At 39.9% G+C, this 14,108-nt stretch overlaps 1 protein-coding gene across 2 annotated transcripts in view; it reads right to left on the bottom strand.

The window, feature by feature from the left end:
• The window catches only part of SEPSECS (Sep (O-phosphoserine) tRNA:Sec (selenocysteine) tRNA synthase), a 29,491-nt gene extending 22,781 nt beyond the window's left edge, over positions 1–6,710 (bottom strand). The window contains exons 1-4 of one of the 2 annotated variants that reach the window (XM_037530549.2): positions 6,556–6,710; positions 4,761–4,879; positions 4,277–4,435; positions 1,553–1,706 (exon numbers count right to left, since the gene is read on the bottom strand). In XM_037530549.2, coding sequence (XP_037386446.2) covers positions 1,553–1,706; positions 4,277–4,435; positions 4,761–4,879; positions 6,556–6,644 — 521 coding nt within the window. In that variant the 5' untranslated portion in view covers positions 6,645–6,710. The other variant, XM_054688403.1, reaches the window with a different exon arrangement.
• Positions 6,711–14,108: the final 7,398 nt, after the last annotated feature.

A 14,108-nucleotide genomic window follows, 5' to 3' on the forward strand; every position in this document is an offset into this window, starting at 1 on the left:
CGTTAAGCCAATTAAGGTGTTAACAGTGAGAAGAAACGCTACCCCTCATATTTTAACATTTCTTTTGATTCTGCTCCATAAGACACTCTATCCATTAATTAATAGACAAAATAGATATACGCCTTTTCAAATTAAGACTACACAGGAATTAAGATCAATGTAAAGGAATCAAAATGCATTTTTAAATTTAATAAAATAAAAAATTCAAGCATATTACTATTAACTGTGCACCACCATTTTCCTAGTTTGCTCTTACCAGAAACATTCATTACGTAACACTACTAACAAGAGGCAAATGAGGACTTTGCTAACTGACAAGAACTTTGATTTTTCCCAAAGGGACTAATATATGTCAAATTCTGAAAACTGCACCATAATGTAAACAGTCATAAAATGTCAAAATGAAACAAAAACATAACTATCCTCAAGAATAATGTAACTAATACAAATACCCATGCTCTGTTTTTGGAAATGTGATCCATTAAAAGTTTCCTAGTTATCATTAAAATTTTCCTAGATATTATAAAATTTTCATTAAAATTTTCCTAGATATCATAATCATAAATGGAGAAAAAAAATACTTATTTAATATTTCAATACAAATTTAAAATCTGGTTAATAATGAAAAAACAATGAAAGCATATAAAGTTTTAAGAGTAGAATTCACAGACTCACCAAGGAAGCAAGATAAATTTTCAAGAGCATTTTAAAATTCTTTTAAAATCTGTCTATAACTAAAGCTAACATGCATTCATTCACGCCTGCCAAATAACATGATTTCATGCATTAAAACCAAAGTATAACTTGACACTACCAAAAAAAAAAAAAAGAAAAGAAAAACAGACAGTAGTTATTACAAATTATTAGCATTTCTGTTCAAAATGTAGAACACCACAATGAGTTGCTGTCAAAACTAGAAATCTGTATTACTAGATCTAAGTCTATTACATTACCAGGGTAAGAATTTGTAACCATCCTCTGGAAAAGTGAGTGTTTGCTTTTTTCCTTCATTTCTTAAATATTTGTATTTTTCTCAAAATGCAAGGATATCCATTGGTGTACACATAAGTTACATCTGGATTTCCCTTCCAATTAAAAACAATGCAAAGGATAGGGCATAATGCTAAAATTTTCTATTTAAAATCTGTTAATACTGATAGTTTGTACCTATGAAAACTATAAAATCAAAGAAGTGGAGATTGGAATGAAAACAAGTAAATCTAACATTTACTGTAAAAGAAAAACTCCCATTAAATAATGAGGGAAAAGATGCTAAGAGATCAGAAACAAAAAAAAAAAAAAAAAAGCAAGAAAACTGAGATGCTTTGTGTCCATTCAGATGATAAAAGGATCTCCACTCATTATTAGCCACCTTTCCTTCTTCTATATCAAATTTTTATTTTCCCAAGTCATTATGCTGTTTCTGCACAAGGTCAATCTATTCTCTTAAACAGCCCAATCACATAATGTTAGTTAAGCATACTTGGGGTTAGTAGACCTACATTTTAATAACTGATGAACACTTAAAGGATGATGTTCACAAATCATTTACCTATCAGGCACTCTTGGAGCAAAACAGGAGGTAGTAGAATGAATACACAGAATGGAATCAGGCCCAAGTTCCTGGACTTTAGCCTCCACTGCTTTCAAGTCTGTGCGCAGTTCATCACCTTCTAAAACATTCTCTATCACCACGGGCTCAAAACCTAGCCAAATCAACCAGAAATCAAACTGTTAGTGTAAACTAAATTAAGGAACGCTGGAAAACTAGAAAGCAGACCTATTCTGCGCAAGAACTCTAAATGTTTATTTTTTTCAATGTACGAATCCCCCTCCCCCACAAAATAAAGAAATATCAGGCTGAATACTGGTTTAAGTCAAAGGCACCTCAAAATAATGTGGACAACTAGACCACATTTAGGGTCACAAATCTATTTAAACACTTTTCTATGACAAGAAAGACAGTCTGTAAAGGAAAATAAATGTTAAACAGTTAATACTATATAAGTAATAACACAGGCATTGATGACAAATAGATCACTTAGTCGAGATCAATTTCAATCCATAGAAAAGTAAATCTTATTCTTTGGCAACATTTGAGTCTTATTTTTATTTGAGAGATAAACAAAAATAATACAATTCAAAGTATTAAGCAAATCATAAAACATCAACTTAATGTTTTACATGTAAAATATCATGCATTTCACAGACTCATCTCATAACCTTCTATAATTTAAATGTAAAAATTTTCAATTATCTACTGAATTAGTCCACAGAACTAGCATGTGACCAAAGTTCCACTCACATAATAATTATGTAACCTATGGTAGATATTTAGGTACCCATAAATAAAATATTGTATATGCAATACATACACTAAACATACAAAGCACATACATAACTAAGGACTTTGTGTTCCTAGTAAATACTCAGCAGTAAAAGTAAAATCTAAGTATTTAAGCCTCAGAAATTGGATAAAAAATAAAACTGGGAAATTTCACACCATTATTATGTACTCTAGTCTTCAATCTTTCCAAATACCAAATCTAGCATCAGGCTAGATTCATGGGCTTAAGAGCTGAAGGGATTTAGAAACCATTAGCTCAACTCCCTCATTTTAAAGATAAGGAAGTTAAAGTTCAGGAAGATTAAGTGGCTTCCCCAAGGTCACACAGCAAGTTAAAGCAAAGTGAAGGGCAAGTAGTATTCTTTTGTGTTTTAGACTCCACCTCAAGTTCTCTGCATTCTATCTACAGAAATATAAAACCTCAGGCACTATAAAATCATCAGTTCAAATATACTCAATCAGAGATGTCCAGGTTTTATGCCTATGCTTGTACAGCTGTTAAAACAAACACAAAACTTAAATTCATAAGGACAACTAATTTTCTGTTATTTCTCAAATTCTCCAGCTACATCCCTACTTTTGCTTTTCAAACAACAAAATGCAAATTTTTTTAATGAGTACAACTATCTTGTCTCCTAAGAGTACAAACTATCCTAAAAAAAAAAAAAAAAAGAGAAAGAAAGAACAACAATTCTAAATTGTACTCCAAACCATAATAACATTTTGAAAAAATTTTCTAGTTTTTCAAGATGGCAATCTTTTCCATACGTTTAGTTATCAGTTCTTTGGTTAACAAGATATAAATTATGACTTCACAACTTATGCCACCTAAAATAAATCTGTATGCTTTTTAAATGGCTATCAGTTTCTATAATGTGTCCCTTTTATGAAACACTTTAAAGAGTTTTTATGAATTATTTATGCAGTTTAGAGTGCAATACTCTTCATTTCATATAACAGACTAAAGACATTCAAGAATATCTAAAAATTCTCAAATTCAACTTGACTTACTTAGGCCATGTACTAAAATACCAGTTGAAGATTTTTGTCTCATCGGTACTTCATGATGTCTGTATTCCTGCACTTTGATTTTTGGTAATAATGTATATGCACTATACTCAGGTACCCACAACATTCCTGAAGCACCTTTTATGCTCTAGGGATTATTGCTGGGCATTTTCAGATGATCCCACTTATTCCTCAAAACAATCCTGTGAGTCAAATAATCATGCCCATTTAAAGAATAGGGACACATAATACAGCAAGTCCATTTTTGAGTATTTACCTAAAAGAATTCAAAGCAGGAACTCAAACAGGTATTTTACACCCACATTCATGCTTATTCAACAATAGGCAAAAGGTGAAAGCAAACCAAGTGTCCGTCAATGAATGAGTGAATGAGTGAACGAACAAAATGTGGACTATATATAAAAAGATACTATTCAGTCTTTAAAAAAAAGGACATGCTGACACATGCTCTACTATGGATGAATCTTAAAGATTCCTGGAAGCTAAGTGAAATCAGTCTGTCACAAATACACACACTCTACGACTCCACTTATCTGAAGAACCTAGTCCTTCATAGTCAAATTCATAGAGACAGAAAGTAGAATAATGATTACCAGGAGCTGGAGTTAGTGAGGGGGGTGAGTTATTATTTACTGGGCATCGTTTCAGTTTGAGAAAATGAAAAGTTCTGTAAATGATAGTGGTGATGGTTGTACGATGTGAATATGCTTAATGTCACAAAATCATGCACTTGAAAATTGTTAAAATGGTAAATTTTGGGGATATACATACTACTCCAATTTAAAAAAAAAAAGAACAAGAAAAGACTCAGTTTCCATTACATTTATCTATCTCTATATGAAAGAGTTGGAATTTTCTGTGATAATAAAGATACTATACATGCAATTTCTCTCCTGTTACCTGCAGTGATCATAGATTTGAAGCAGGACTTCTGGTCTATTCGTGGCCATATAATATACTTTGCCTTTGGTCTTTTGTGTCGTAATGTTAAGAAACACAGGGTCAGACTCATACCGGTTGCCATAGGAACTACAAAGCAGTTGGTCACGGTATGGACACCTAGGAGTAAGAAGTACAGGAGAAATTAGTTATTCCATTGAAAAACTAGCACCCTTCTTCAAGATGTTATACAATTTTTCTATCAAATTGCAAGAGTTGTTGCTTCAACGTTTCTTCTTCTACACTCACTCTTGGGAGGTTCCCAGCCAAGTTTGCATTCCAGCCTTATGGCCGATTTTCTACCTTATTCCAAATGTTTTTATATGCATATATATTTTCAAAAGCCACTCATATCCTGTTTGGAAAGAGGCATTCATCAAAGAAACTAGGCAAAGGTATGCATAGCTGGTCAGGCAGAAATATTATGATTACCCAGAGTACTTACCAGCCAACTTTATGATGTCCAGTACCAAAGAATTGGTAATTTTGTTTAAAAGGCTAGAACCTGCAGCTTTTGGTTGCACAGCAGAAATATCACCTGATCGTCCAATTCCATGTATGAACCTAAGCAAAAAAGGGGCCAACAACTGGACAAAAATATTCAGTGTTCTAAGTAATTCACTGTATAATATATAAATAGCAAAAATAACACCAGAAGCAATACTTGAATATTAAAAGTTTATAAAACAGGGCCTTCCCAGTGGCGCAGCAGGTTGAGCGCAGCGCTGTGAAGCTGTCCATTCTCTGCAGCACGGGTTCGATTCCTAGCCAACCAGGGAGAAACCCACACGGCGTGGCAGACCTCTCCTATCTCGCCCACTGCTCCCCTCAGCAGTGCTTTCAGTCCATCTGCCTGTTCTGCTCCCTGCTCTGTATCTGGTGAATTCACTCACCCTCCTGCACCTCTGGCCTGTACACCAGTGCTTGTATAAATAAATAAAATCTTTTAAAAATATATTAAAAAATAAAAAATAAAGCTTATAAAATATTAATAATGTGAAAATATTGACTTGAAACAAATGTCAATTCTGCTGTGGTAGCTAGCTTCCAAAGATGACTATCATCGATTCCCTTTTTCTCCTCACACCCATAAGCTACTGCTATACCACCTGGAGCTGGAATCTAATTCCTTTCCACTTAAATCTGGGCCAGACTTACTTGATTAGAGTAAATCTAGCAGAAGTGATGAGGCAGAACATCTGAGTTAGGTCTAAGAAGTCTTGAAGTTTATACTTGGCTCCATGAATGTCTTTCTTTTGAGGATCTCCCTCTTGCAATCCAGCTGCCAGGCTGGGAGAAGCCTATGTTACATGGAGAAACCATCTAAACTCCCAGTCACCTAAGGGAGTCATCCTGGATAAACTACCCAGTTGAACCTACAGACGACTAAACTCACAGCCAACATCCGACTGCAACTGTATGAAAGACCCACAACAATAATCTGAGTCCTGCTCAGCCCAGTTAACCTACAGAATTATAATAAATGACTGCTTTAAACCACTAAATTTTGGGATGATTTGTCAGGCAGCAAGAGAAAAACAGAATATCTAGAAATTAAATTATCTTCTTTCTTTTCCTTACTCCTAGGCAGCACAGTTAATTTCTAATGGGGATGAGCTGCTTGCTTAAACATTGCCTTAATTTTTTAAGAACCACATGCTCTTTGAAAAGCGGTACATAAACCTATTCATCTTAAATTAGATAATGTTATATACTATCTAAAGATACCTCTGGATACTCTTCAAAATAAAAAATCTATACCTTATAGCTAGATAGAAAAATCTGTACACTGGGATTATCACAGATTGCTAGTGCCGCACTGTCACCACTGAACCCTTATGTGCAAAACATGTTTTTACATATATCATCAACCACATCAGCATCCCATTGCTGAACATGAATTTTTCATCCAAGTTATACATTATCATTAGCTTTCACTGGCATGATTTTCATTAAAATAAAGTTCTACTATCCTTAGGAAAAGTCATGTGTTCATACTATAAAATCAAGTAAAACTGGGGTTTTTACAAGGTAACCACCATATCCTAGAATTTTTACCCTGCCTTGAAAGGCACCTGCTCAAATTGTTCCTTTCTGGAAGATCTAGTTTCTATGCCATTTAATTAGGGAAAAAATGGGTTACCAATGGACATCTTAGAACTGAACATGACAAGTACCACCACCTTTGTCAAACAAAAAAGGAAAAAAGAAATGTCTTCACAAGCTACTTAAAAACCTACCTGTAATGTCGACGGGCAACTAAAGAAGATGCTACTCTCCCTTCCCTTTCTCCCACACCACAATTGCCCAGGAAATTGTTGCTATCCATGATGGCAAGCTCATGTAGAAAGAGCTCAAGTGTACTTTCATCCCAACCATCTTCTGGACACTTCCCCTTTAAAAAAAAAAAAAAAGTTTATAATTATTATATTAAAAAAAAACAAAAAACTTTGTTCCCCAGAGCCTTACTTCAACGAATTAAACCTGTCTTAACATATATTTCGCCATGCTCCCTACTTTCAAAACATCTGACAAAACTTCACTATGAGCAAACTTGGACTGGACAAAACACTTGTGTTACATTTTACTACAATTATCTGCAGGATGCAGATGTGCTTACAAAGACGTTTAGTCAGATCTGCAAGTTGCAATAAGTCAAAGTAACTGAAAACCCGTACGCCTTATCTTCCAGGAAGATTCGGCAAATCACGGTGTTAGAACTGGGGACTGTCAAACTTCAGTGAAATTAAAATTCAGGAACGCTGGCAGTCAGGAGGCCTGCGGGCTCCAAGAGGCTCCCTTGGTTCGAGTTAGCATTTCGTTGAGTAACAAAATGTGTTGCCTAAATCCCTGCAGCAGTGAATGGTGGAACGAGCAAACTTTGCCCTTCCCGCAAAAAAGTAACCTGTCTGGGACCTCCCCTGTTTATATCCCTGAGAAGTTAGGGGAAAATGGAGCTCAAAATCCCTACCCCAACTGCACCCCCTAAAAGCCCTCTGGCTCTTGCAGGCTCTCGGGGGCTCAAAGGGAGCTGAGGGCAGCAAGTGAGCAGAGGGCAGGCCCCGCCGCCGCACTGTGGGGTCAGGTCTCCCCGGCAGGAGCCGCGAGCCGGGCGGGGACAGGGCCGCGGGGCGGGGCCAGCCCTTGGGGGGGCGGCGGCGGCGGCGCGGGGGGGGCCGGCAGCTCGGGGGGGGGGGGGCAGCGCGGATGGGGGGCGTGCGGCGGCGAGCCTCGCAGCCCTGGCGCACGTAAGCCGGGACCAGCGGGCTCGCCGCCGCGAAGTTCTCGGGGTTCATGACCGCGGCGGCGCCTGTAGCGGGCACACGCGCCTGCAAGCCGGCACACGCGCCTGCAAGTCGGCCGCACGACGGAGCCCGGAAGCAACTCGCCCCTGGACGGTACGGCAGAGGCTTGGGACAAAATTCTTCCTTTCGCGCACACACTCCTGCTAGCCGGCCGCACGACGGAGCCCCGACGCAACTCGCCCCCTGGACGGTACGGCAGAGGCTTGGGACAAAATTCTTCCTTTCGCGCTCGCACATGCGCAACGCGCCCACTGGGAGCGCCTGCCGCCGGAGACTTTGAGCATGCGCAGAAAGCCAGCGCTGGCGCGTCAGGTAGCTTAGCAACGCCTCCCTGCAGCTGATTGGTCCAGTCCGGCCCGCGAGCCCCTGGAAAGCAGCGCTGCACCTGGGCACAGGAGCTGCGGCAAATAAAGGGCTAATAGGTGGGCGTTTCGGGGGGGGCGGGGGGGAAGTTTGTGAGCTACTCAGTGCGCCAGTCCTTTTGGACGGTGAGACGCGCGCTGTCTGTGCCTCAGCCTTGTTTAGACAGGGTTGCTCAGATTCCAGAGGATCCTATTTCTACTTTCGAACTTGTCAACATTAACGTGCCTGACAAACTCTTCTGAAGCAGCAATCACCCGCTCCTTTTCTCTTTTTCACTACAGAATTTTAGTCACACGTGTCACCCACCACCTGACGTGATAGTTTGTTTAACACACACACAGACACACACACACACACGCACATGTCCATAAATATAGATTCCCTAAGGGCAGGTCCTAGATTTTTGCTTTCCCCTAAGCGCCAGGAACTGTACCCAGATTACAGGAGAGAGGCAAAAAAAAATTTTTCTTTTAATACTTATTTAATGAATTACTCAACCTAGCTGGGTGCCAAGAAACGAATGAAAACGCAGGATCCTTGCAGACTTCACTTTAGGTGAGCCTACAGGAATTCCTGACATGGCTCTTATCAGTGGGGTGGAGCGGGTAGACCCCCGCTTGCATGGATTCACACTCACTGGCTAGAGCTGGTTGCTAAACGTTCAGTAATTTTGTAAGCTCATTTTTAAATACAGCTGCTTTTATAAACACATTATATAAATTTATAATTAAGCAAATTATATTAAAAGCAAAGATAATAAATACTCATGATGATCCTAATTATTTTACTACCTTTCACTATTATCCATATCTGCTGAATTTGTATGGTGGAGACAGGGTAGAATGGTGTATTGCTATGCATTTCTTTCCCACCCCCTTTTCAGTTGCATCATGTTTTAGTTTGAAATTGACCGGGTTGGGAATATTTACACCACAGAAACTAGCAAACACTACAAATCTGGGTCTTACCTGCCCTTCCCCTAGGAATCAGTTGTTTAACCTATAACAACTCGCCACTTTTCCTACTACATATTCCCAAGGCATCCTGTCATTTATCAACCAAATTGGTACTTGTCAAATTACTTTTTTTTAATATTTATTTTTTATTTATACAATAGCCGGGGTACAGGCCAGAGGTATGGGAGGGTGAGAGGATTCACCAGAGACAGAGTGGGGAACAGAACAGGCAGACTGACTACAGTACACTGCTGAGGGGAGCAGCGGGAGAGTCAGGAGAGGTCTGCTGTGCCTTGTGGGTTGCTCCCTGGCCTGCCAGGAAGCTGCAGATTGCTTCATAGTGCACTGCTTAACCCCTTGCGCCACCAGGGAAGCCCGAGAGTTTATAATTCTTTTGGGTACATATGATTCAGGTTACCTAACCTAGTTAACCTGTACACGTTGGTTAGAACTTTAGATGCAAAATTTTGACTGGCAAAACTGACTGAATTGACCTGGGAAGGGAACTGTATGATTCTCTTCCACAATAAACCTAGGATCCAAGAAAAAAACAAAAAAAAGGCATGACATGCTAGATAAGTCTCCTAAAAGTAGTATCCCCAAACATTTCAAAAAAAAAAAAACAAAAACAATTTGAACATAACTCAACAGTAGTAAACAGGAAAAAAGATAAAAACATAGGAGATTTTCATGATAAACTGGAAAATAGCTCTGACAATATTTAGGAGCATTAAAGTGGCCTTATTTTATCTCACTTCATCAAAGGAATTAAACCTTAAACCGGAAGCCTAATTCAAAAGTAGAAATTAGATGGAAAATAGCCCATGCGCCTGAAGTAAAACACCTGTCAGAACATTTTGAAAAGTAAAAATGAAACAGGGTACAAAATAAACACTGACCTTGCAGATCAAACAGCTAGGTGGCCCACTTCCCAAGAGACCATTTTTGACAAGAACTCCGTAGAAATTGTCAACAGAAGGAATAATGAAAAACAGAATTTCCCATTGTACAGAAGAAAACTCAGGACAAAGAAAATCCCTCAATTCTGATCAGTGAGGGTTCTCTGAAGAAAGAAAATGCTCCTGATAGCCTGACCTACCCTTAGGTAGGTATTCACTTTGAATCAATATAGATGCCAATTTTATCAGCTCCTGATAGATACTGGCACTACTCTCACTACATTAAACCCCTCATCTTTGCTCAGCATCTTCCTTATAGTAAGCACACACATGTGTGATAAGTCTTTTGAATAACCCAGAGAGTACAAAAAAAAAAATTAACCCCTCTCTTAAAATCAAATTGGTTGGAAAACTTTAAAAAGACAGATGAGGTTATATTTAGGGCTTGTGGCACCTGTCAATAACACAATCCTGGAAAAATTATAAAAGTGTGACCTGGCCTGGAACCAAAGTCTGCTAAGCCTTTTGAACAACTTCAGATGGATTTTTTTTAAATGTTTTAGTTATTGTATGTGTGTTTGCAAGATGAGTTGCAGCATTTCCTCGTTAAAAAATTATAGCCCTGGGCCTCCCCGGTGGCGCAGCGGTTGAGCACTGGGTTGCGAAGCTGCCCGCGGCCTCTGCGGCGCCAGTTCGATCCCCGGCTGCTCCCCGGCCACCAGAGGAGGGTCCCACATGGCGTGCAGACCTCTCCTGCCGCCCACTGCTCCCCTCAGCAGTGTACTTCGGTCCTTCTGCCTGCTCTGCTCCCCGCTCTGCCTCTGGTGAATTCTCTCACCCTCCCGCTCTTCTGACTGTACCCAGTGCATGTATAAACAAAACAAACAAACCAGCAAACAAATAAATAAAGCATGCCTCTATTAAAAAAAAAAAAAAAAAATTATAGCCCTTATAGTTATTAAAAGAACTGCTTCATTCTGTCTTTTTAATCTAGGGTATAGCAATTTCATCACAAGTGACCAAAGCACACATTTATGGGAACCATAATAGAAGAACTTGGTAAAGCACTACCCCTTACTCCAAAACTACATTGTCCTTCTCACCCACAGTTTTCTGGAATGATCGAAATAGCCAGTGGCATGCTTAAAATTAAATCAATAAAACTCTCAGAGATCCTTGGCCAATTTTTTGACCCTCCCTTGGTCAAAGGTCATCCTACTCCCCCTAGCCTTTCTGGTCTTACAGTCTCTTCCCTTTGGCACACATTACTTTTCACAATATGAGTTGGTAGTGAAAAGCCTATGCATTTAGGATTTCACCTTCAATAATAGACTGTGTCCTACTGCACACAGATATGGCAAAATATTACAAGGACCCATATACTATACCCAGTCCTATCACCAAGATCATTAGGTGATTATTTCCACAACATTTTTTTTTTTTTTTTGCATAGAACTGTAGTGTAGGCCAGAGGTGCAGGGGGTGAGAGCATTCACCAGAGACAGAATAGAACAGGTGGATTTACTGAAATACACTGATAAGGGGAAGGCAAGACAAGAGAGGTCTGTTGTACCATATGTGGGTTAGCTCCCTGGCTGAGGATCAAGCTCAGGCTGCAGTGATGATAGCACTGAGACTTAACCCTAGGCCAACAGGGAGCTCCCCTCGATACTTCTTTTTTTTTTTAAAGATTTATTTATTTACTTATTTATTTATACAAACACTGGGTACAGTCAGAAGCGCAGGAGGGTGAGAGAATTCACCAGAGCCAGAGCAGGGAACAGAACAGGTAGAAGGACTGAAGTACACTGCTGAGGGGAGCAGCAGGCCGCAAGAGAGGTCTGTGCGCCATGTGGGGCCCTCGCCGGTGGCCAGGGGTCGAACCGGTGCTGCAGAGGCTGCGGGCAGCTTCGCAGCCCAGCTCTCAACTGCTGCGCCACCAGGGGAGGCCCTCAATACTTCTTTATGATCCTTGACAAGGAGATTTTATCTATTGGAAGAGATATTGTTAGGGGGAAAAAAAGGATGTCCCAAAGCAAATTCCATATAGGCTTTGTGGACTCCACCCCCACCCCAGGTCAAAGCCAAAGACACTGGGAACTCCAAATCCCATTACCACCAAAGGGAAGGTGGCTGGGACCTGAGGGTGGGGTTAAGCAGCCAGGTGGATACAAAAGGCAGACACGTGGGCTTTGGGGGCGCTCTCTCCATTTTTGGGCTCTCGGCCAGCTCGGAGCGTCCGGCCAGCTCTGAGAGTGACTTTGGGTTTCCAGGTCGTCGGATCGGGTAGGACGCATTAAAGACTTTATTTCCCTATTTTCTCCCTGAGTTGTACATTTTCCTTATTTCTTCTTCTCTTGTAAATAAACCTTTTATTAACCCTTTTGCGTGTGTCTGTAGTAGAGTATTCATAAGTCCCTTTAAAGCGCGCGGGTGAGGACCCACAGCCAGGAACCCGTTTAATATCGGGGTTGCTCTATAACAATATCACAGATTTTTTTTAAAATCTCATTAGAAGGGACCTTATTGTATTTGTTAATTACAATTACAACAGTGTAACTATAGAGGTAATAAGTAGGATCAGCTGAAGAGGCAATATAGAATTCAATAAAAGTGGAAGACTAATCTAATAAAAGAACTCAAGCTGAAAATTTCTCAAAGGTCTAGAAGTAGTTAAGCAGTAAAGCAGTTGACGGCCCACCCAAAATGTTTACAACAAGCAGATGAGCTCAAATGGTAGATAGCTCTTTCCCAAAACGTTGGACCAGGAAACATGCCTTATTCCTGTTTTGTTTTTGTCTGTTAACTTGTAATTATTCTTCTTGTTGTTTTATATAGATCCCTGGCTTTGTCCCTTTTCATCCTCTTTGATGTAATTATAAGGTCAGAACGTATTTATTCCAGTGCCATTCTTAGGTTATCCCAAATAGCAGTCACCTCCTTCAGTCTTATTGATTACTTGATATGTCATCCATGATAAAAATCTCTGAACAATTCTAATATCATTAAACAAGACCATAGAGAATTATAGCCAATTATGTTCTACTTGCAATTACATGAACAAATGACCTTAACAAATCAACCTCTGGCTTGCTAGGGTCACTCTCTCCCTGAAATAGAATTGATTATTATAATCTATTGATCAGAACCTGAGTATTTTTTAATTTGAATTCAACAGCATTAGTGGGGCAACAGGCCAAATACTAGCCAGCTAGAGAAGACTAATTGAAATCCAGATATGTACCCAGCTATGTAAGGTTTTCCTTACAGCCTTGTATCAAGAACAACTCCTTTTTTTCCCTTTATCTCCATATATGGGTACACATATTAAAAAAAAAAACTATATAAAGAAACTACAATAATGTGTTGAGAGGATTAAATATAGAGAGAATTAAAGTACATAATTAGCATTTAAGTAGGGAGGAATTAATAGAGCAAAGTGAGTTAAAGTGTTCTGAGGACTTTGTAATCAGAGTAGCCCATGGATCTTACTATAAGGCAGAATCTTGGGTCTCTCCCCAGACATGGAATCAGAATTTCTATTTTAATATTGTCCTTTGTGACGTGCCGCGGACCATCCGGACGTACCAGTGAGGATCCTATCCCTGACTGTTTAAAAGAGGGTATTTTAAGGGAATCACATTTACACTCACACACAAGAAGGGAGATAGCTTACCCAACACGATCTCTTCGTTACTCACCTCTTCTTTGGGTGGAAGACTCAATGAAATGAAATGAAATGTCGGGGCCCCACGTTCGGGCGCCACCTGCCCGGACCAGCACAGCAGTAGACGATGAGGCCACCTCAGGGTTGAGAGAAGCGTGCAGGGTGGTCAGGGCATCGGTGAAAGAAATGACAAACAGACACACTTCAAGAGTGAAAATCTGAGTGTAATTTTCTTTGAGTTTGTGACCAATATATATATGTTTTCCAAAAGCACAGGGACAATGAATATCAATGAAATCAGCTTGCTCATGGGCTCAGTCTATCACCATCAGGGAGGTGATCTACATAACAAGCAATGACTTTTTTTTTTTTTTTAAAGAGGCACGTATTTTATTTATTTATTTATTTGTTTGTTTGTTTATACATGCACTGGGTACAGTCAGAAGCGCGGGAGGGTGAGAGAATTCACCAGAGCCAGAGCGGGGAGCAGAGCAGGCAGAAGGACCGAAGCACACTGCTGAGGGGAGCAGCGGGCGGCAGGAGAGGTCTGCGCGCCATGTGGGACCCTCCTCCGGTGGCCGGGGAGCAGCCGGGGATTGAACC

The sequence above is a fragment of the Talpa occidentalis genome, unplaced genomic scaffold (assembly GCF_014898055.3).
Source record: "Talpa occidentalis isolate TD23 unplaced genomic scaffold, MPIMG_talOcc4v2.1 talOcc4.6, whole genome shotgun sequence".
Taxonomy (NCBI): domain Eukaryota; kingdom Metazoa; phylum Chordata; class Mammalia; order Eulipotyphla; family Talpidae; genus Talpa; species Talpa occidentalis.